Source organism: Saimiri boliviensis, chromosome 6, assembly GCF_048565385.1.
Source record: "Saimiri boliviensis isolate mSaiBol1 chromosome 6, mSaiBol1.pri, whole genome shotgun sequence".
NCBI classification, from domain to species: domain Eukaryota; kingdom Metazoa; phylum Chordata; class Mammalia; order Primates; family Cebidae; genus Saimiri; species Saimiri boliviensis.
The window spans coordinates 123,002,731-123,026,906 of record NC_133454.1 but is presented as its reverse complement, the minus strand read 5'-3'; the positions used below and the strand labels follow the sequence as shown (position 1 = coordinate 123,026,906).

The following is a 24,176-nucleotide window of genomic DNA, read 5'->3' as shown; positions in this document are numbered from 1 at the left end:
TTAGTAAGGATAGGGTTTCACCATTTGGCCAGGCTGGTCTCGAGTTCCTGACCTCAAGTGATCAGCCCTCCTCGTCCTCCTTAAGTGCTGGGATTAGAGGCCTGAGCCACTGCTCTTGGCCTTAGATAAGCTTTTGAAAAATTGGTTTTCGACAGTGCAACATGTGCATGCTTTTTTGGGGCAGCAATCAGAAGAAAGGATATACTCAAACTAGTTTATTGAAAGTGAGGCTGGGCATGGTGGCTCATGCCTGTAATCCCTGCACTTTGAGAGGCCAAGTCAGGTGGATCAGCTGAGGTTGGGAGTACGAGGCCAGCCTAACCAATATGGTGAAACCCAGCCTCTACTAAGAACACAAAAATTAACTGGGTTGGGGTGTGTGCGCTTGTAATCCCAGCTACTCAGGAGGCTGAGGCGCTAGAATTGCTTAAACGTGGGAGGTGGAGGTTGCAGTGAACTGGGATTTCACAACTGCACTCCAGCCTGGGCAACAGAGGAAGACCCTGTATCAAAAAAAAAAAAAAAAAAAGAAAAAAAAAAAAAGGTGAAATAACAGATACTTGTATCAGCAAGAAACAGAAAGTTGTCTCAACCTCCCTGCTTCCCCAAAGGTAGTTATCATTAACAGCTTGGTCACGTATTCATTTAAGATTCCCGTGAAGTACCTGAGGGAATCCTAGGTGTGTGTGAACTTGTTTGAGACCTGGTTTAGAATTTATCCATAATGACTGGCATGCCTGGTAAAAGTTTCTTTATGGCCTTTTGTCTCATATTGAGAAAGGGTTCAGGTAACACAAGTACATTTTAAGGTTTGTCTGAATTTTAAAACATTTTCCTAAGTTATCTTTGAGATTCTGGGAACTTACTCTCTAAAAAATATCAAGGGGAAAAAGTGAGAGGAAAGCTTGTATTTAAAAGAAAAAAGCCTGGGCAACAGCGAGACCCTGTTTCAAAAAAAAAAAAAAAAAAGTATATATATGTATATCTCAGTTGCCCTGAAGGTGTGGTCTTAACCCTGCTGTGCACATTAGAATCATCCAGGGTTTTGAAAACCTGCCTCTGCTTCAGTCCCACACACAGAATCTGATAACATTTCTTCAGGGAAGAAAAAACAGTTAAAATTTCCCAGTAATTCTACCTGGCTTACTAGTATATCCCTATAGGTGGTTATTTACACTTTGTTATTTTATAAGAAGTATAATTCATAACTATCAATATTTGTATTGAGAAGTAGGTGTTCTATGTTTCTTAAAAAAAAATGCTTTTTCACGGTATTTCTTTTTTTTTTTTTTGGGGACACTTTGTCACCCAGGCTAGAGTGCAGTGGTGCGATCTGGGCCCACTGCAACCTCCACCTCCCGAGTTAAGTGATTCTTCTGCCTCAGCCTCCTGAGTAGTTGGGATTACAGGCACCCACCACCACGCCTGGCTAATTTTTGTATGTTTATTAGAGACAGGGTTTCGCCATGTTGGTCAGGCTTGTCTTGAACTCCTGACTTCAGGTGATCCGCCCTCTTTGGCCTTCCAAAATGCTGGGATTATAGGCATGAGCCACCTCGCCTGGCCCACTTGCATGGTATTTCGACTGTTAGAGCATGTTAGGTATATTTCACAGCTGAAGTATGTTAACAATTAGACGATAGGTTTCTTGGTATAGTAGGGGCTAATTAGGAAATTCTTACTTGGCCAGGCGTTGTGGCTCACGCCTGTAATCCCAGCACTTTGGGAGGCTGAGGCAGGAGAATCCTGTGAACTCAGGAGTTCATGAACAGCTGGCTTGGGCAACATGGTGAGACTCCCCTCTCCACAGAAATTTAAAAAAGTTAGCCAAGGTGGTATCCTGTGCCTGTAGTTCCTGCTACTCAGGAGGCTGAGGTGAGAGAATGGAGTGAGCCTAGGAAAAGTTGGCTGCAATGAGCCTTTTTTATTTGTTTGTTTGCAGTGAGCCTTGTTTGCTACTGCACTCCATCCAGCCTAGGCAACAGAGTGAGACCTTGTCTCAAAAAAAAAAAAAAGAAAAAAAGAAAGAAAGAAAGAAAGAAATCCTTATTTAACTGGAATACAGCTAATTAAAACCTTTGGTGGCATTCTTATGTTTAGGAAAGAGATACAAAATCACTATTGAGCTCATTCTATTGAAAAGGGTTTTCTTTTCTCCACTTGTGGTATAGCCTGGCATCATTTTCAGATTCAGCCGTTTCTTTGCATTTTCTGAGTCTTCAAAACTGTTCAGTCATAGATGATTTTTGTATATCTATGAAGCATTACACAATCCTTAACAACAACAAAAAAATATGGTTTTGTTCGGCCTTCAGTGCTAAGGCAAAAAGATTTTCTACAACATACAAATATAAAATTTGCCCAGTATTCTGGTTAATTGGATTTAAATAGTATTTTCACTGAAACAGTCTTAAACCCGTATTGCAGTGTATCTGCCAGCATAATCACTGCCTTAAGACAAGACAGAGTATATGAAAGCACCCACCCACCCCCACCACGAGAAGGAACCACACCCAGTTCTAGAGTTGGCTAAGGTCTTAGTATATTTACTCTTGCCTGTGATGATGTTTTCTCTGGCATTGTCTGTCAGAAACCTTAAAGACTGCCAGCAAGAACAAGGCATGAAAATGGTATGCCTCTGTTTTGGGTGTGTTGCTCTTGCCCTTTAGAGAATATGATTATTTTATAAGGAGACCGGGAAACTCAGGTCATAACTTTACCCTGAGTCATACACGAGTATACTCAGCAAAGTGTTTCTGTAACTCTGGTTACTTTGTTTTTAGAACTCTCCGGATGGTAAGAATGACCACCAAGGCTGGCTCTACTCAGTGGTTCTAAACCTAGGGTGATACTGCCTCTTCTTGCCCCTGGGACATTTAGCAATGGCTAGAGACATTTTTTGGGTGTTACAGCCTGTGTGGGGAGTGTTACTGGTATCTGGTGGGTAGAGTCCAGGGATGCTGCTCAATAGCCCATAATGTGTAGGATAGCCCCCCACAATAGTTATTCAACTCTGCTATCAATATGTCAATAGTGCTGAGGTTGAGAAACCCTAATCTACACTGTCAGTTTTTAAATTGTATTTATTTATTTACTTTTGAGATAGAGTCTCGCTCTATCACCCAGGCTGCAGTGTAGTGGCGTGATCTCAGCTCACTGCAATGTTCATCTCCCAAGTTCAAGTGATTCTCCTGCTTCAGGCTCCCGAATAGCTGGGACTATAGGCATGCACCACCATGCCTGGTTACTTTTTTGTATTTTTAGTAGAGACAGGGTTTTACCGTATTGGTCAGGCTGATCTCAAACTCCTGACTGCAAATGATCTGCCTGCCTTGGGCTCCCAAAGTGTTGGGATTACAGGCATGAGTCACCGTGCCCGGCAATCTATTTCTTAGTAGAGATAGGGTTTCGCCATGTTGGCCAGGCTGGTCTTGAACTCCTGAACTCTTTTTTTTTTTTTTTTTTAAAGACAAAGTTGTCAGGCTGGTCTTGAACTTCCGACCTCAGGTGATCTGCCCGCCTTGGCCTCCAAAGTGTTTGGATTACAGGCGTGAGCCACCACGCCTGGCCAAACTCCTGACCTCTTGATCTGCCTGCCTCAGCCTCCCAAAGTGCTGGGATTACAGGTGTGAGCCACCACGCCTGGCCCACTTCTCAGGAATCTTAAACTCTTGGGAGGCTGAGGTGGGAGAATCACTTGAACCTGTGAGGCGGAGGTTTGCAGTGAGCAGGGAGGTCACCATGGCTCTCCAGCCTGGGCAACAGAGCAAGAATCTATCTCAAAAAACAAAACAAATAAAACTTTCTAATTATTATACAAAGATTTTCATCATTTTCTACATATTTTAATTGATGGCTGATACAGTATTATGAGCTATTTACAGCAGTTAGGTAGTCCCCATTATCTGAGGGGAATATACTGCCAGTGGATGCCTGAAACTGCTGATGGCCCTGAGCCCTGTATGCACTACATTGGTTGATGAGAAGGCTACTAAGGTAACTAAGGGGCTGGTGGTGTATAAAGTGTGGATACTGTGGAAGAAGGGACAGTTCATGTCCCAGGCAGGACAGCACAAGTTTCATCATGGTACTTAGAACTGCATTCAATCTTAAGACTTATGAATTATTTCTGGAATTTTAAACGTAGGCTTTAACTTCACGTAAATACATGTGAATGACAGATGTGACTGTGGTCCAGGTGTAGTCTTGTGTCTGTGCAAAAATGTCATATGTTTTCCATATTCATTTAAGTAATGTAATATAACATTAACTATTGTTGCAGCATGCAGAGTTAGACCTTGGAAAATAATTGCTTCTCTAGAGGGACAAGCATGTAAGGTTGCCACTTACAGATATTGCTAGTACCCTTCCCGGAGACTAGATCTCCAGAGTTTAAGTTTCATGAGAAGTGGACTGGACGCATTGGCTCATACCTGTAATCCCAGCACTTTGAGAGGCCGAGGCAGGAAGATCACTTGATCGTGCAAAGTGCTCGATCCACCTACCTCGGCCTCCCAAAGTGCTGGGATTAACAGGCATGAGCCACCATGCCCAGCCAGCACTTGACTCATTTTACTGACGAAACTGAAAACTAGACATGCCCAGGATCACACAGGTTGTTAGTGGTAGGGCTGGAGCAGGGACTTGCGTTTTGATTCCTAAGTTCATATATTTCCACAGGTTACTTCTGAGAGTAAGCAGGTGAACCTGTCTCTTAGGCAGGGGTACATTTGGACTAAATGCAGGTTAGAGAACTGTGAAGTTGTGTCATCAAAATAGAGGGTAGGCTGGGCATGGTGGCTCATGCCTGTAATCCCAGCACTTTGGGAGACCGCGGTGGGCAGGTCAACTGATGTCAGGAGTTCAAGACCAGCCTGGCCAGCATGGTGAAACCCTGTCTCTACTAAAAATACAAAAATTAGTCAGGCGTGGTGGCAGGCACCTGTAATCACAGCTACTTGGGAGGCTGAGGCAGGACAATCATTTGAACCTGGGACATGGAAGTTGTAGTGAGATGAGATTGGGAGGCTGAGGTGGGAGACCCAGTTTCAAAAAAAAAAAAAAGAGATGTAATATACAAGGAGATCCATTTAACTTGCATTATTGATGATGTATACAGCTCAAAATAATTCTTATGTAGGCCCAAACCAAAGGAGCACTGTCGGTGAACAATACTTTTTTTTTTTTTTTTTTTTTTTTAATGAGACGGGGTCTTGCTCTGTTGCCCAGGTTGGAGTACAGTGGGGCGATTTTGATTCACTGCAACCTCCGCCTCCCAGGTTCAAGTGATATTAAGTAGCTGGAATTACAGGTGCATTACCACCATGCCTGGTTAATTTTTATATTTTTAGTAGAGATGGGATTTTGGCATATTGCCCAGGCTGCTCTCAAACTCCTGATCTCAGGTGATCCACCAGCCTTGGCCTCCCCAGAGTGCTGGGATTAACAGGCGTGAGCTCCCATGCCTGGCCAACAAGATCTTTTTAAATCTGGTGGTTGTTGCTAATCATGCTTATACTACTAGTAGTTGTGAAGAGAAATGCAGAATCACCCCAGCTCCTCCAACTAAACAGAGCCTGGTTCCCTTCCTTTATTCTTGGGTACTGTGCTACAGGGAGAGAGAGAGGAAGTGATGAGTAAGGACTTTTTTCCCCTCAGCTGTCCTCAGTAGTCTTCAGCTTCTCTTGAAGTGCAGTTTACTGTATACTACTGTATACATTCTTACCATTGGATTATCTCATCTTGTAGCCACGTAACCTTATCTTCCATGTCTACTGCTCTGACAATGCCACTTGCATCCTTCGGGTTGTAGCCTTCAACTATATTATGGTACATGCCATTCATTCATTTTACAATAGTTGATCGTATGTGCTGGGTGTCATTTCATTGACGTTGCTCAGTAAACTTGTGATAGTGAAACAGATAAAATAGAAAGATCTGGTATGAAGAACTTAAAGTCCTGGAAGACTGTTGTATTGGCTCCTAGGCTTAGCTGTATCTGATAGAGCCTCTGAATACGTGATTTAAGTAAGGTAGACATTTATTTTTTATTCACATAGAAGTGAACCAGTATGGTAGTTCTGCTACGTTAAATCTGACCTCTCTCTTTTCTCCGGCATTCCTGGGGTGTTGCCCTTATATGCCTGGCCCAAAATGATTCACTCCCACTTTTACATCCAGTCAGCAAGCAGGGGGAAAATGCCTGACCTGGAAGTTGCCTGTGTCATTTCCAGTCACTTCCCATTGGTCAGAATTTAGTCACCTGGTAGTATCCTAGCTATACGTTTGGGTTGGAAATGTGTTTCTTCTGGGCAGTTGTATGTCCAGCTGAAAATCTGTTATATAGCAGGAAGGACAAATTAATATTGGGGAAACAATCAGACATCTCTGCTACAATCGAGACTTTGTTTTGTATTTCTTTGAGTGCTACACAGTACTTAACACTGTGGCTTATCCCTAAGGTCTGAATAAATTCTTCTCATTAGTTCTTTTGTATGAAAGACTGAAGGTCGTTGGAACTTGGATTACCTGCTGCTGGGGCAATAAGAACCCTAAAATATTATTCATGGAATGTTTCCTTTTTAATCTGGTTGATAACAGGAAAGAAAATTATTAGTATACATTGATTACAATGATAACATGATATTTAACCTATATTTATAACTTGTTTTCCAATAGTCTGCAAAAAATTAAAAAATAGGAAGAAGCCCGGCACAGTGGCTCACACCTATCATCCCAGCATTTTGGGAGGTTGAGGTGAGAGGATCACTGGAGCCCAGGAATTTGAGACTAATGTGGGCAACATAATGAGACTCCTGTCTGCAAAAAATTAAAAAGCCAGGCATGGAGGCACACACCTATAGTCCCAGCTACTCTGGTGGCTGAGGTGGGTGGATCGCTTGAACCCAGGAGTTTGAGGCTGCAGTGAGCCAGGACTGCACCACTGCATTTCAGCCTGGGTGCCAGAGCAAGGCACTCTTCAAAACAAAAAAAAACCCACGAAGAACCCTTCTGTTGTTATCTGATATTATAAATGTAGTAAGTGAGCAGCAATTCCAGTAGCTTAAAGTGCAGAGAGTTGGCAGTCAAGCTATTTTGTCTGCCATGATTGTGCAGCCCTCAGTGTTGGTTAGACAGTCATTTTGGGACCATCTTTGTGATTTTGGCCATGTCTGCCTGTCAATACTAAGCTTTACTTACTATGTCTCCTTAAGTCTACTTTAAATTGACTTCTTGGCCAGGTAGAGTGTCTCATGCCTGTAATCCCAGCACTTTGGCAGGCCGAGAGATAGGTGGATCATTTGAGCTCAGGAGTTCGAGACTGGCCTTGGCAACATGGTGAAACCCCCCCCTCTAAAAAATACAAAAATTAGCTGGGTGTGGTGATGCATGCCTGTAGTCTCAGCTACTCAGGAGGCTGAGGTGGGAGGATGTCTTGAGCCCAAGAGATAGAGGTTGGAGTGAGCTGAGTTTGCGCCACTGTACTCCAGCGTGGGTGATAGAGCCAGACCTTGTCTTAAATAAATTAATTAATAGACTTCTTAAGCTTAGCCTCCTTCTAAACAAGAATTCATTAAAATATAGATTTATTGTTTTAAAGTATGCATTAAATACATAATTACTAAAATTAATATGTCCTTTTCACTACCTACAAACATCTTTAGTACCAGTGACACATACTCACACTTAGGGAAATAGTTTTTTATTCATTCCTTAGGCCCCACTGGTAGTAGTTTTTTGTAAACTTCTCCTAAATCCACAGCTACTAGGTGGCTCTGAATTTCTTCCTTTTTTTTTTTTTGGAGAGAGAGTTTCACTCTGTCACCTAGGGTGGCTGGAGTGCAGTGGTGCTATCTCGGCTCACTGCCACCTCTACCTCCTGGGTTCAAGCAATTCTCCTCCCTCAGCCTCTGGAGTACCTGGGATTGCAGGCCCCTACCACCATGCCTGGCTGGTTTTCGTATTTTTAGTAGAGACAGGGTTTCACCATGTTGGACCAGGCTGTCTCAAACTCCTGACCTCAGGTGATCTGCCCACCTTGGCCTCCCAAAGTGCTGGGATTACAGGCATGAACCACCACACCCGGCCTGAATGAATTTCTTTCTTGCTTTCTTGCCCCTCCCCTCCCCTCCCCTTCCCTCATTCCTTTTTTCCTTTCCTCTGTCCTTTTCTTTCCTTACAGGGTCTTGCTATGTTGGCAAAGTTGGTCTTGAACACCTGACCTCAAGCAATCCTCCCATCTCAGCCTCTTTAAGTGCTAGGATTACAGGCGTGAATGCTGTGCCTGGGCTGAATTTCAAATTAGTTAATTAATTTTGTGTTTTGGTAGATAAACTCTGATAGGGAAGGTATAATACTAGTTAGTGCTTAATTTTGAACTATAGAATTAATTGCTTCTAAAACTTTGAGTTATTGCTAATGATCTGCAAAGCACAAAGATCTTTTTTTGAGCTTATCTCTAGGATCTGTTGGGTAATATGCTGAACCTTCATATGCCTTCATTTCCTTCTTTTTTTTTTGAGACAGAATCTTGCTCTGCCACCCAGGCTGAAGTGCAGTGGTGTGATCACAGCTCACTGCAGCTTCTGCCGCCTGGGTTCAGGCAGTTCTCCCTTAGCCTGTGGAGAAGCTGGGACCACAGGGTGTGCCACCATGCCTGGCTAATTTTTTTTTTTTTTTTTGTATTTTTAGTAGAGACGAAGCTTCACTATGTTGGCCAGGCTGGTCTTGAATTCCTGACCTCAAGTGATCCACCTGCCTTGGCCTCCCAAAGTGCTGGGATTACAGGTGTGAGTCACTGAACCTCGCCATTTCCTTCTTTTTAAAATGGAGCAGTATTATTTATATCATAGAGATGTTCTAAAGATTAAATAATACATATAGAAAGCTTAGCGGTGGCAAACACACTTTTTACTATTGATAGACGTTTGATTTCCACTTTTGGACTGTTTTGAGTAAAGCTGATATGAACTTTCTGTTTTTGAGATAGAGTCTTGCAATATTGTCCATGTTGGTCTTGAACTCCTGGGCTCAAGTAATCTTCCTGCCTCAGCCCTCCAAGTAGCTGGGACTACACATGTGAGCTACCATGCCTAACTCTACATTTTTGTATATATATTTTTTGGTGGACATAGGCATTCATTTCTCTTAGGTGTATACCTAGGAGAACTGCCAGATCACAGATACACTTAATTTCTGTAAATACTGCCAAACAGTTTTTTTGAGGTGGCTATAGTATTTTGTGCTCCTATCAGAAGGTGTGAAAATTCCAGTTGCTCCATACCCTGTCCCATAGTTGATATTGTCAGTCTTTTAAATTTTAGCCATTCTGATGGGCAGGCAGTGGTATTTTATTGTGGTTTTAATTTACATTTCACTGTTAAGTAATGATATGGAAGCTCCTTTTTTTTTTTGAGATGGAATCTTGCTCTGTTGCCCAGGCTGGAGTCCAGTGGCATGATCTCGGCTCACTGCAACCTCTGCCTCCTGGGCTCAAGTGATTCTCCTGCCTCAGCCTCCTGAGTAGCTGGGATTATAGGTGCATGTCACCACGTCCAGCTAATTTTTGTATTTTTAGTAGAGATGGTGTTTCACCATGTTGGTCAGGCTGGTTCCAAACTCCTGACCTCGTGATCCACCCGTCTTGGCCTCTCAAAGTGCTGAGATTACAGGCATGAGCCACCCCACTCGGCTGGAAGCACCTTTTAATAGGATTTGTATATCTTTTTTTTTGTGTGTGTGAAGTGCCTGTTTACAGTCTTTTATTCATCATTATTATTTTAAAACTTGTAATGTTCATTTTTTTCTTATGGATTGCCATGTTGATGCTGGATGCGGGTCCTTTGGAAATAGATATTGTGAATACTCTTTCCTAGCCTATGGCTTGCACTTTTACTTATTGAAGTCTTTAAGTGAACAAAAATTTAATTCCAATGAAGTCTGTGTTGTCACTTTTTCTTTTATGATTAGTACTTTTTTTTTTTTTTTTTTTTTTTTGAGACAGAGTCTTATCTGTCATCCAAATAGGAGTGCAATGGCATGATCTTGGCTCACTGCAACCTTTGCCTCCCAGGTTCAAGTTATTCTCATGCCTCAGCTCCTGGGTAGCTGGGACTTACAGGTGTGCACCACCACCGCTGACTAATTTTTGTATTTTTTGGTAGAGATGGGGTTTGGACATGTTGGCCAGGCTCACCTTGAACTCCTGACCTCAAGTGATCAACCCACCTCAGCCTCTCAAAGTGCCGGGATTACAGGGGTGAGCCACTGTGCCTGGCCTTTTTATGGTTAGTACTTTTGTGTTCATTTTGTTTTGTTTTGTTTTGTCACCTAGGCTGGAGTACAGTGGTGCGATCATAACTCATTGTAACCTCAAAACCCTGGGTTCAAGCAGTCTTCCTGCCTTAGCTTCCCAAGTAGCTAGGACTATAGGTGTACACCACTACAGGAGTGCAATGGCGCAATCTCAGCTCACTACAACCTCCGCCACCCGGGTTCAAGTGATTCTTCTGTCTCAGCCTCCCAAGTAGCTGGGATTATAGATGCCTGCACCCAGCTAATTTTTGTATTTTTTAGTAGAGACAGGGTTTTGCCATGTTGGCCAGTCTCGAACTACTGACCTCAGGTGATCCACTCGCTTTGGCCTCCTGAAGTGCTGGAGTTACAGGCATAAGCCACCACACCCACCATTTTTTTTTTTTTTTTGAGACGGAGTTTCACTCTTGTTACCCAGGCTGGAGTGCAATGGCGCGATCTCGGCTCACCGCAACCTCCGCCTCCTGGGCTCAGGCAATTCTCCTGCCTCAGCCTCCTGAGTAGCTGGGATTACAGGCACGTGCCACCATGCCCAGCTAATTTTTTGCACTTTTAGTAGAGACGGGGTTTCACCATGTTGACCAGGATGGTCTTGATCTCTCGACCTCGTGATCCACCCGCCTCGGCCTCCCAAAGTGCTGGGATTACAGGCTTGAGCCACCGTGCCTGGCGCTTTTTTTTTTTTTTTTGAGATGGAGTCTTGCACTGTCATCCAGGCTGTAGTGCTGTGGCACGATCTCAGCTCACTGCAGTCTCCACCTCCTGGGTTCAACCAATTTTCCTGCCTCAGCCTCCTGAGTAGCTGGGGTGTGCTGCCATGCCCAGCTAATTTTTTTATTTTTATTTTTAGTAGAGACGGGGTTTCACCATGTTGGCCAGGATGGTCTTGATCTCTTGACCTTGTGATCCACCCACCTCGACCTCCCAAAGTGCTGGGATTATAGGCACGAGCCACTGTGCCTGCCTGTTTTTTTTTTATTTTTTAAATTTGAGGTGGAGTTTTGCTCTTGTTGCCCAGACTGGAGTATAATGACATGATCTCAGCTCACTGCAACCTCCACCTACTGGGTTCAAGCGATTCTCCTGCCTCAGCCTCCTGAGAAGCTGGGGTTACAGGCATGCGCCACCATGTCTGACCAATTTTGTATTTTGAGTAGAGACTGGGTTTCACCATGTTGGCTATGCTGGTCTCAATCTCCCAACCTCAGGTGATCTGCCTGCCTTGGCCTTCCAAAGTGCTGGGATTACGGGTGTGAGCTACCTCACCTGGCTGCTAATTTTTTTAATTTTGTAGAACTGGGTTTCACTGTTTCCCAGGGTAGTCTCAAACTCCTAGCCTCAAGTAATCCTGCTTTGGTTTCCCAAAATGCTGAGATTATAGGCATGAGCCACTGAGCCCAGCTCTGTGCCCTGCCTAAGAATTTTTTGTTTCCTCACATTCAAAAATATATTTTAAAAATTTGACACTAATTTGTTTCTCTACATGAACATAGGTGATGCCATGGAGAGCAGCAAGCCTGAACCAGTGCAGGTTGTTTTGGTTCAGAAAGAACAACATTCCTTTGAGCTAGATGAGAAAGCCTTGGCCAGCATCCTCTTGCAGGACCACATCCGAGATCTTGATGTGGTGGTGGTTTCAGTGGCTGGTGCCTTCCGAAAGGGCAAGTCTTTCATTCTGGATTTTATGCTACGATACTTATATTCTCAGGTAAGATAGAATTATTTTATTTCAGGTAAAAAGTGAGACTTTAATGTTCAAAAAAGCGAAATAAGCTCATAGATTATCCTTGATGCATAAAATTTTCAATTAAAATTTAATGGAAATTTCTTACTTCTCCTGTAGAAGGAAAGTGGCCGTTCAAATTGGTTGGGTGACCCAGAAGAACCGTTAACAGGATTTTCATGGAGAGGGGGTTCTGATCCAGAAACCACTGGGATTCAGATCTGGAGTGAAGTTTTCACTGTGGTGAAGCCAGGTGGGAAGAAGGTAAGGATGAAAATGACATACAGATGAACAAAAACAACTACAAAATATGAACTTGGGCATGTACTGTGTTAATCCAGTTAAAATATCTTTTATCACAGAATTTAAAGTAAAGTAAGAATTAATGTTAAAAGTCTCTGTTTTGTCCTGAAATTTCAGACTGTTGTGGATAAATAGGATTTTCTGACACAGATATGAGAAGTTATAGCTCCGATGTTTAGCTGTAGTCTCCTTGGTCTGCTGATTGCATTATTTTAATTTTTTGGAAAAGCATTTTTGCTAAAAGCTGTGCAGACTTTTTCCTTTTTGCTTAGCAGTACTTTATGTTGTATTGCTTAGAGCCATGTAGGATTTTAAGATTCAATTAAAACATTATTAATCTGTTGCTGACTCTATTAATTCCTATTTCAACATGTTTTTCCTTGAATAATTCAGGTTACAACTTCTTGTGTATGACAGCTTTCCTTCACACACTATTTTTGTGGGTGTGTGTGTATCCAACGTAGGGAGAATTTAAAAAACATGTAGCTTTTTAATTTGTTTGAAACAAACTGTTTCTGCCTTTTCTGCCTGTTACATTTTGTGTTCTGTACCAACTAAAGAAGCCAATGGCATTTTGAGTTTTATATTGTGTTTTCCACTGGTATATACCTGTTGATTTGTTTGTGCTTTTTATTAACTGCAATTTTCTGAAATTTTTTTAGTAAAAGATGTGAAAACAAAAACCTTTTATCAAAGCGAATAATTTAAACATATTGATTGTCTTTAAGATTCTTAAAAAATGTATGAATATAGTTTGAAAGGTCATATTGAAAGTCTTCTAACAGAAAGCAGCTGTCATTTGTGTTACTCTCCCCTCTGCCTCGTTTTCACTTCCCAGAGGCTGATGTTCTTACCTGTTATCACTTCTGTTCTTTAATTCCTTACTCCTGTGTGAGTGGCACAGACCTGGCCGCTGTTGTTCTGGGAGTTGAGCAGGAAAATGACATTGGCGATCTCACTGTTCAGAAAGTGGGCATTCACTACCCCCCAGCGATCATTAGGGCTTCTTATTCCCAGTCTCATCCATGCCAGATAAGATATGGCCATAGAGCCTCTCCACAGATTTCTCTGTAAGGGTTGGGAGGAGTAAGTCATGTGTTTCTTTCTTTTTTCAAGATAGAGTCTTGCTCTGTCACCCAGGCTGGAGTGCAGTGGCACGATCTTGGCTCACCGCAACCTCTGCTTCCTGGGTTCAAGTGATTCTCTTGCTTTAGCCTCCTGCGTAGCTGGGATTACAGGCGCATGCTGCCACGCCCAGCTAATTTTTGTATTTTTAGTAGAGATGGGGTTTCACCACGTTGGTCAGGCTGGTCTCGAACTCCTGACCTCATGATCCGTTCACCTTGGCCTCCCAAAAAGTTCTGGGATTACAGGAGTGAGCCACCACACACGGCTGTCATGTGTTTCTTATACAGACTTCTTTCATCCATTTCATCTGTTTTAACTCCATCCTACAAGTATGCTTTCACAGCTATTTGTGCTTTTTTTTTTTTTTTTTTTTTTTTTTGAGATGGAGTCCCGCTCTGTCACTCAGGCTGGTGTGCAATGGTGCAATCTCAGTTCACTGTAATCTCCACCTCCACCTCCCGGATTTAGGGAATTCTTCTGCCTCAACCTCCCGAGTAGTTGGGATTACAAGCACGCACCACCATGTTTAGCTAATTTTTATATTTGTAGTAGACATGGGGTTTCACCATCTTGGCCAGGCTGGTCTTGAACTCCTGACCTCAGGTGATCCTCGGCCTCTTGAAGTGCTGGGATTACAGGCGTGAGCCACTGCACCTGGCCAGGAACTTTTTAGGAAAAAGAGAATAGGTCAGGTGTGGTGGCTCATGCCTGTAATCCCAGCACTTTGGGAAGCTGAGGTGGGAGAATCACTTGAGGCCAAGCGTTTGAGACTAGCCTGTGCAACATAGTGAGACCCGCATCTCTACTGATGATGCTGAGTGTGATGGCACTCACACACAAAATAAGCTGAGTGTGATGGCACTCACCTGTAATCCCAGCTACTTGGGAAGGCTGAGTTGGGAGGATGACTTGAGGCCAGGAGGTCAAGATTGAGACTCTGTCTCAAAAAAAAAAAAAAAAAGAAAAGAAAAGAAAAAAGGAGGATATAGGATAATAGGGAGTTATAATATTGAAATTTTTAATTTTTTTTTTTTGAGACAAAGTCTCATTCTTGTTGTCCAGGCTAGAGTGCAGTGGTGCAATCTTGGCTACTGCAACCTCCGCCTCCTGGGTTCAAGTCATTCTCCTACCTCAGCCTCCCAAGTAGCTGGGATTACAGGCATATGCCACCACACCTGGCTATTTTTTGTATTTTTAGTAGAGAGAGGGTTTCACCATCTTGGCCACGCTGGTCTTAAACTCCTGACCTCGTGATCCACCCATCTTGGCCTCCCAAAGTTCTGGGATTACAGGCATGAGCCACTGCATCCGGCCTAGTCTTTTAATTTTTAAAATAATTTTTATTGAGATAAAATTGACATTCCATTTCTTTCCTCCTAGCTTTTGTGCCATGGTCACTTATTTTTATTTTATTTTTTGAGGCAAGGTCTCCTCTGTCTCCCAGACTGGAGCACAGTGACATGATCATGGCTCACTATAGCCTAAATTTCCCAGGCTCAGGTGATCTTCCCACCTCAGCCTCCTGAACAGCTGGAACTACAGGCATTGATCCACTATGCCCAGCTAACTTTTTATATTTTTTATAGAGATGGAGTTTTGCCATGTTGCCCAGTCTGGAACAGTCAGTTATCTTAAAGACATTTAAATTAAAGAGTCATGTGTTACCCATGTAGTTACCATTAGCCTTGCTCTTTATTTTTCAATTTGTCTGGTGTCATTTTTCCTTCAGCCTGAAGGATTTCCTTTTATATTTTGAAGCACTGATTTGTTGGTACTGAATTCTTTTAGCCTTCATACATCTGAAAAATCTTTATTTTGCCTTTTTTTTGGAAAATATTTACTCTGAGTACAGAATTCTAGGCCGACATATTTTTCTCAGTACTTTAAAGGGGTTGCCCCATTGCATTTTTGCTGACATTGCTTCTTTTTTTTTTTTTTTGAGACGGAGTTTCGCTCTTGTTACCCAGGCTGGAGTGCAATGGCACGATCTCGGCTCACTGCAACCTCCACCTCCTGGGTTCAGGCAATTCTCCTGCCTCAGCCTCCTGAGTAGCTGGGATTACAGGCACGCGCCACCATGCCCAGCTAATTTTTTGTATTTTTAGTAGAGATGGGGTTTCACCATGTTGACCAGGATGGTCTCGATCTCTTGACCTCGTGATCCGCCTGCCTCGGCCTCCCAAAGTGCTGGGATTACAGGCTTGAGCCACCGCGCCCGGCCTTTTTTTTTTTGAGATGGAGTCTGCTCTGTTGCTTAGGCTAGAGAGCAGTGACACAATCTTGACTCACTGCACCCTCTGCCTCCTGGGTTCAAGCAATTTTCCTGTCTCAGCCTTCCAAGTAGCTGGGACTATAGGCGCATGCCACCACACTCAGCTAATTTTTGTATTTTTAGTAGAGATGGGGGTTTCACCATATTGGTTAGGCTGGTCTCGATCTCCTGACTTCCAAGTTATCCACCTGCCTTGGCCTCCCAAAGTGCTGGGATTACAGGCATGAGCCACTGTGACCAGCCTGCTAACATTGTTTCTGACAAGAAATACACTGTTATTTTTATTTTTGTTCTGTCGTACCTAATACAACTTTTTGGTCTGGTTGTTTTTTTTTAATTAAAAAAATTTTTTTTGTTGGTACATAGGTATATATATTTATGGGATATGTCTGGTTGCTTTTAAGATTTTCTCTTGGCCAGGCATGGTGGCTTACACCTGTAATTCCAGCAGTTTGGGAGGCCAAGGTGGGTGGATCACTTGAGGTCAGGAGTTCGAAACCAGCCTGTCCAACATGGCAAAACCCCGTCTCTACTAAAAATACAAAATTAGCTGGGCACGGTGGTGCATGCCTGTAATCCCAGCTACTTGGGAGGCTGAGGCAGGAGAATCGCTTGAACCTGAGAGGCGTAGGTTGTAGTGAGCCAAGATCGTGCTATTGCACTCCAGCCTGGGCAACAAGAGCAAAACTCTATCTAAAAAAAAAAAAGATCTTCTGTTTATCACTGTTTTTGAGCAAATTGTGATGTGTTTTGGTGTAGTTCATCTTACTAGTGTGTGGGTTTTGTTGAGCTTCTTGAATTTGCAGACATATAATTTTTATCAAATTTGGACTTTTTTTTTTTTTTTTGAGATGGAGTCTCGCTTTGTTGCCCAGGCTGGAGTGTAGTGGCTCAGTCTCGGCTCATTGTAACATCTGCCTACTGGGTTCAAGCAATTCTCCTGCCTCAACCTCCTGAGTAGCTGGAATTACAGGCGCACGCCTCCATGCCTGGCTAATGTTTTGCTTTTTTAGTAGAGACAGAGTTTCACTGTGTAGCCCAGGCTGGTCTTGAACTCCTGAGCTCAGGCAATCACCCCCCCATCATTCTTCCAAAGTGCTAGGATTAAAGGCGTGAGCCACCATGCATGGCCAAATTTGGACACTTTTGAGGTTATTTCTTCAAATTTGGTCTCTTACTCCCTTTGGAGACTCCTATTGCATGCGTATCTCACTGCTTAAAGTTGTTCTACAGCTTGTTGATGCTTTGTTCATTTAAAAAAATTACTGGGCCGGGCATGGTGGTGCACACCTGTAATCCCAGCACTTTTGGAGGTCAAGGTGGGTGGATCACCTGAGGTCAGGAGTTCCAGACCAGCCTGACCAACATCGTGAAACCCCCATCTCTACTAAATACAGAAAATTAGCCAGGTGTGGTGGCACATGCCTGTAATCCCAGCTACTTGGGAGGCTGAGGCAGGAGAATTACTTGAACCCAGGAGGTGGAGGTTGCAGTGAGTTGAGATCACGTCACTGCACTCTGGCCTGGGCAACAAGAGCAAAACTCCATCTCAAAAAAAAAAAAAAAAAAATGAATGAATGAATGAATGGAGGCTGAGGTGAGCAGATCACGAGCTCAGGAGATTGAGACCATCCTGGCCAACATGGTGAAACCCCATCTCTACTAAAAATGCAAAAATTAGCTGTGTGTGGCAACGCATGCCTGTAATCCCAGCTACTTGGGAAGCTGAGGCAGGAGAATTGCTTGAACTCAGGAGGCAGAGGTTGCAGTGAGCTGAGATCACACCACTGCACTCCCAGCCTGGGTGACAGAGCGAGACTCTGTCTCAAAAAAAAAAAAAAATTATTTTTCTCTGTTTTCTTGTGGACAGTTTCTAGGTATTCAAGTTTACTAATCTTTTATAACCTGCTATTAATCCTGTCCAGTGTATTTTTCATTTCAGACATTGTAATTTTCATCTCTAGCAGTTAAATTTAGGACTTTTTAAATCTTTTTTTTTCTTTTAGATGATTCAGTTTCTGCATTCTCTTTTAGTGTCTTTTACGTCACTTTTTGAATATATGTAGTACAGTTATACAGAATACTGTTTTATAGTTGTTTTTGGCCAGGCATGGTGGCTCATGGCTGAAATTCCAGCACTTTAGGAGGTGAGGCGGGCGGATCACTTGAGGTCAGGAGTTTGAGACCAGCCAGGCTAACATGGTGAAACCCTGCATCTACTAAAAATACAAAAATTAGTTGGGCATGGTGGTGGGTACCTGTAATCCCAGCTACTCGAGAAGCAGAGGAAGGAGAATTGCTTCAACCCAGGAGGTGGAGGTTGCAGTGAGCTGAGATCACGCCACTACACTTCAGCGTGGTGACAGAGTAAGACTCTGTCTCAAAAAAAAGAAAACAGTTGTTTTCTGTTAATTTTAACATCTGTGTTCTGAGTCAGTTTTGATTTATTTTTCTCCTCATTTGGGTTATATTTTTCTGCTTCTTGTATGTCTGCAAATTTTTGATGGGACATAGACTTGTGGATTTTCTCTTGTTGGGTGCTGGTTATTTTTGCATTCCTGTAAAATATCTGGCTTTATTCTGGGATTTAGTTAAGTAATTTGGAAACTCTTGAATTCCTCTGTTCTTGCTTTTTAGATTTGTTAAATGGACCAGAGAGGGTTTAACCTAGAGGTAGTTATTCCTCACTACTGAGGCAAGACTCTGAGGACTCTTCCCAATTCCCCTTGAATTATGAGGTTTTTGCAGTCTGGCTGGGGAAACAGGCGTGATTTCCTGAACCTGTGTCAGCACTGGATGTGGTTTGCTCTCAGTCTTCTCAGTGGTTCTTTATTCAGCCTCAGGCTGATTCCTTATGTACATTTACTGATCAATACTTAGCTGAACACTTGAGAGGGAACCCTCTGCAGATCTCTGGGGTTCTTTCTCTCTGTAGCTTTTTCCTCTTAGGTACTTTGTGAATTCTAGCAGTGTTGGTCTCCCTCACTCTCCTGCTTTGTCTCTTCAGCTCAGGCTTGTCTGGTTCTGCTTGGCTTCCCCTTCCCTGTGCCTCGGCCAGCGAGCTGGGGCAATAGCTCACCTTGTTTCTCTTCCCTTAGGGATAAATCTTCGTTACTTAATGTCCAGTGTCTTGAAAACTGTTGTTTCATATATTTTGTCTGTTATGTTTTGGTTTCAGGTGGAAGGGTAAATTCTGTCTCTGTTAGTCCATTTTGCCTGGAAGTGGAAGGTCCAACCTCTCCATTTTAGAGATGCTGTGATAAAAAGACCCAGTGAAGTTACTGTTAGCACTGGCATTCCAAGGCCCTGTGACTTTAAATTCAGGGCTAATTTTTTTGTCTCATTCCTTCTATCTTTTGTAATGTGTGGTAGACATTTTCTTTTCTTTCTTTCTTTTTTTTTTTTTAAGACAGGGTCTTGCTCTGTCACCCAGGCTAGAGTGCAGTGGTGGGAGCTCTGCTCACTGTAACCTCTGCCTCCCAGGTTCAAGTGATTGTTGTGCCTTGGTCTCCTGAGTTGCTGGGAATACAGGTGCGCTCCACCACATCTGGCTAATTTTTTGTTTCTTGTAGAGTTGGGGTTTTACTGCATTGGCCAGGCTGGTCTTAAACTCCTGACTTCAGGCAGTATTCGTTTTTAAGAATAAATAATTATTTTTGACTGTGTGATCCTTCTCTATATAGTGGTAGGACCTAAGTAACTCATTTTTGTTTTTTACATTTACTATTTGGGTATATGGTATATTAATTCTTCTTAATAGTTTAGGAAATCTGTATGTTAGTAGTAAGGAAGCTTTGTTTTTAGTTACGTGACTTTTATAGCTCCTTCATTTTTTTATCCTGTTGAATTACCACCTTTGTAAAGCTCCATGCTTTTCCTTGTCATCTGGGTTTCTTGCCTTAAAAAAAATCAGTATCTTTATTTTGTTCGTTTTAGGTTTTCAGGAAAATTAATTGGAAAGTGCCCAGTTCTTACACCCTCCTTCAGTTTGCTCTGTTATTTACATCTTGTAATAGTGTGATACATTTGTTACAATTAATATTCGAACCAGTATTTATATATTGGCATTAGCTAAAGCCCATAGTTTACTTTAGGGCTCACTCATTGTGTTGTAAATTGGATTTGGCAAGTGTATAGTGCAATGTATCTGCTATTGCTGTATCATACAGAACAGTCAAACTGCCCTAAACATTCTCTGTGATCTACCTATCTGTTCCTCTCTTCCCTCTGCACAAACTCCTGTAACCACTGAATTTTTACTGTTGCCATAGTTTTGCCTTTACTGGAATGTCATATAGTTAGAATTCTACAGTATAGCCGGGCGCGGTGGCTCAAGCCTGTAATCCCAGCACTTTGGGAGGCCGAGGCGGGTGGATCACGAGGTCAAGAGATCGAGACCATCCTGGTCAACAAGGTGAAACCCCGTCTCTACTAAAAAAAAAAGTACAAAAAATTATCTGGACATGGTGGCGCGTGCCTGTAATCCCAGCTACTCAGGAGGCTGAGGCAGGAGAATTGCCTGAGACCAGGAGGCGGAGGTTGCGGTGAGCCGAGATCGCGCCATTGCACTCCAGCCTGGGTAACGAGTGAAACTCCGTCTCAAAAAAAAAAAAAAAGAATTAAGAATTCTACAGTATGCAGCTTTTTCAGATTGGTCTCTTTTACTTAGCAACGTGATTTTAAGATTCCTCCCAGTCTTTCATGTCTTGATAGTTCATTTTTAAAAATTGCTGAATAGTATTCTACATTATGAATGTACCACAGTTTGTTCATCCATTTGCCTGTTGAAGAACATCTTGGTTGCTTTCAAATTTTGACAATTAAGGATAAAGCTCCAGTAAATACTCATGTTTTGGTTTTTGTTGGGACATAAGTTTTCAGCTCCTTTGGGTATCTGCAAAGGAGTTTTTATTTTTGGAGATGGAGTTTCACTCTGTTGCCCAGGCTGTAGTGCAATGGTGCGATCTCGGCTCACTGCAACCTCCACCTCCCAGGTTCAAGCAATTCTCCTACCTCAGCCTCCCGAGTAGCTGGGATTACAGGCACCCACCAACATGCCTGGCTAATTTTTGTATTTTTGGTAGAGACAGGGTTTCACCATCTTGGCCAGATTGGTCTTGAATTCCTGATCTTGTGATCCACCCACCTCAGCCTCCCAAAGTACTGGGATTACAGGCATGAGCCACTGTGCCTGGCTGTAAGGAGCATGATTGCTGGATTTTATAGTAAGAGTATGTTTAGTTTTCCAAGAAACTGCCAAATTGTCTTTCAAAGTGGCTGCATTCCTATCAGCAACTAATTAAAGTTCTTTTTGCCCTATATTGTTGCCAGCATTTGTTGTTGTCAATGTTTTGGATTTTTATCATTTTTTTTTTTTTTTTAAAGGCAGAGTTTTGCTTTTGTTGCCCAGTCTGGGTGCAGTGGTGTGATCTGCAACCTCCGCCTCCCAGGTTCAAGCAATTCTTCTGTGAGTAGCTGGGATTACAGGCATGTGCCACCATGCTTGGCTAAGTTTTTGTATTTTTAGTAGAGATGGGGTTTCTCCATGTTGATTAGGCTGGTTTCAAACTCCCAACCTCAGATGATCCATCCTTCTTAACTTTCCACAGCGCTGGGATTACACATGTGAGCCACCATGCTTGGCTGGATTTTTGTCCTTCTAGTAGACGTGTAATGGTATCACATCATTGGGTTTCATATTCTTTTAAAAAACATTATGCTTAAGCCTGGGCAACATGGCAAAACTTTGTCTCTACAAAAATAGAAAAATTAGCTGGGCATGGTGGTGCATACTGGTAGTCCCAGCTACTTGGGAGGCTGAGATGGAAGGAATGCCTATGCCTGAGTGCTAAGAGGCTGTAATAAGCTGTGATGGTGCCACTATACTCCAACCTAGGCGACAGAGTGAGACCCTGTCTCAAAAAACAAACAAGCAAACAAGCAAAAAAACCCAAACCAAAAAAGCATGCTATGTTCAGCTGTGTGTAGTGGTGTGCACCTGTAGTTCCTGCTACTCAGAAGGCTGGGCAGGAGGATTGCCTGAGCCCAGGAGTTCAAGTCCAGCCAGGGAAACATAGTGAAACCCTATTTCTTTTAAACAAACAAACAAAAAAACAAGAAAAAAACCCCAGCAGGATCAGGAGTGCTTTAAAAAGTCATTGTAATATTGGATAATGTCAGATTGATAAATTTTTTTTTTTGAGAGAGAGTCTCACTTTGTCGCCCAGGCTGGAGTGCAGTGGTGCGATCTCAGCTCACTGCAACCTCTGCCTCCCAAGTTCAAGGAATTCCCCTGCATCAGCCTCCTGAGTAGCTGAGACAACAGACGCACACCACTAATTTTTGTATTTTTAGTAGAGATAGGGTTTCACCAGATTGGCAAGGCTCATCTCAAACTCCTGACCTCAAGTGATCTGCCTGTCTTGGCCTCACAGAGTGCTGAGATTACAGGTGTGAGCCACTGCATAGAGCCGCCAGATTGTTAGCCTTTCTTTAGAAGTTAGCCTTTAGTATGATTGTCTTACTTTTTTATACTAAATGAGATATTAGCCTAGAAGAATCTGGTTTAAGAAGTAGATAATTTTCATTTATTTTTACTTCTTAATTAAAAATCACGTTTAAGAATATATAGATCAGGTCTACTCTTTTTAACTGTTATGTAGTAATCATCGTATTAATATACCACCTTGTCACCCATTTTCCCTACTGAGGACATTTAGATTGCTTCCTTATTTTTAAATTTTATCTTTATTTTTGGTAATCTTTGCTACAGTGAACATCCTGATGGTTGTCTTCTTGAGTAAACTGAGTGTTCAAGTGTGTCTTTGGGCCACAGTTTTAAAAATTGTGTCCATGACCCATTAGGGGTAGAAAAATTAGTTTATTGGCTCGTGACCAGTATTTAAAAAAGAAAGTAGTGAAACAGAGTAGAAAGCATTAGAGTGTAGTACACATATAAATTAAGTTTCAACTTTTTATGTGTGTATTTGGTCATGATATAAAATACATTTCTTACTGTGGATGCTAGTCAAAAACATTAGAAAGCCCCCTGGAAGTGGGATTGCTGGGTCTAAAGGGTGCCCCTTTCCCCTTTCTGAGTGCCTATTTTAGCTATTGCCAAATTGTTCTTGAAAGAGCTTATGGCAGTTTACTGTTTTACTCTATGGTGTGAGAATACCATTTCCCCAAATGTCTAGCACTTTATGTGAGTACACATATGACTCCTGTTCTTTAAAAAGTATTTCCCCTGTCTAGCCTCATTTTTTCTAGTTAGCAAATATATGCCATGATTAGCCCGTTTTAAATTGGGATGTAAAATTCATCCTTTAGTATACAAGTCACTGGTTTTTAGTGTACTCATGAGACTGTCCAGGTATGACCACAAATTCTACGGCATTTTCATCACCCCTGAAAGAAACCTAGTACCCATGAACAGTCACTTTCCATTTCCATTTCTCCTAGCCTTGGCAATTCCTAATCTAGGTCCTTTCTGGATCTGTCTGCCTCTTCTGGACATTTCATATAAATGAAATCATATCATATGTGATTTTTTATGTCTGGCCATCCTTACTTAGCCTAGTGTTCTCATGGCCCATGTATGTTGTGATCAGTACTTCACTCCTTTCCATGGCTGAATACTTTCCATTGTGTGTGTGTGTGTGTGTGTGTGTGTGTGTGTGTATATATATATATATATATATATATATATATCTATCTATCTATCTCACATTTTGTTTATCTCTTTATCAGTTGATGAACATTTGGGTTGTTTCTACTTTTTGGCTATTATAAATATAATACTGCCAGGAACTTTCATATGCAAGTTTTTGTGTAAACATATGTTTTCACCTCTTTTGGATGATTACCTAAGAGTGAACCGTCACATGACAACTCCATGATTAACCTTTCAAAAAACTGCCAAATAGTTGCTCAAGACAGCTATACCAACCTGTATTTTCACCAGCAATGCATGAGTCTCCAGTGTCCATGAGTCTTCATGAGTCTCAGGAGGCTGAGGCACAAGAATTGCTTGAAACTGGGAGGCGGAGGTTGCAGTGAGCTGCAATCGTGCCACTGCACTCCAGCCTGGGCAACAAAGTGAGAGTTTGTCTCAAAAAAAAAAAAAAAAAAAAAGGCCAGCCATGGTGGTTCATGCCTGTAATCCTAGCACTTTGGGAGGTGAGGAAGATGGATCTCTTAAGCTCAGGAGTTCAAGACCAGCCTGGGCAACACAGTGAGACCCCATCTCTAAAAAAAAATATATATATATACAAAATACAAAAATTTTTACCAAAATTTTGCCAATACCTGATATTATTTGTCTTTTTGGCTACTATAGCCAGCCCTAGTAGGTTTGAAATGGTATCTCATTGTGTTTGTCTGTCTTTTTTTTTGCTACAGGTTCTCACTCTGTTGCTTAGGCTGGAGTGCAGTGGT

The 24,176-nt window shown here is 42.3% G+C and overlaps 1 protein-coding gene across 1 annotated transcript in view; it reads left to right on the top strand.

The window, feature by feature from the left end:
• The window catches only part of ATL3 (atlastin GTPase 3), a 58,657-nt gene that overhangs the window by 2,290 nt on the left and 32,191 nt on the right, over positions 1-24,176 (top strand). The window contains exons 2-3 of the mRNA XM_039471022.2: positions 11,808-12,022; positions 12,158-12,301. Coding sequence (XP_039326956.1) covers positions 11,808-12,022; positions 12,158-12,301 — 359 coding nt within the window. The remainder of the gene's footprint in view (positions 1-11,807; positions 12,023-12,157; positions 12,302-24,176) is intronic.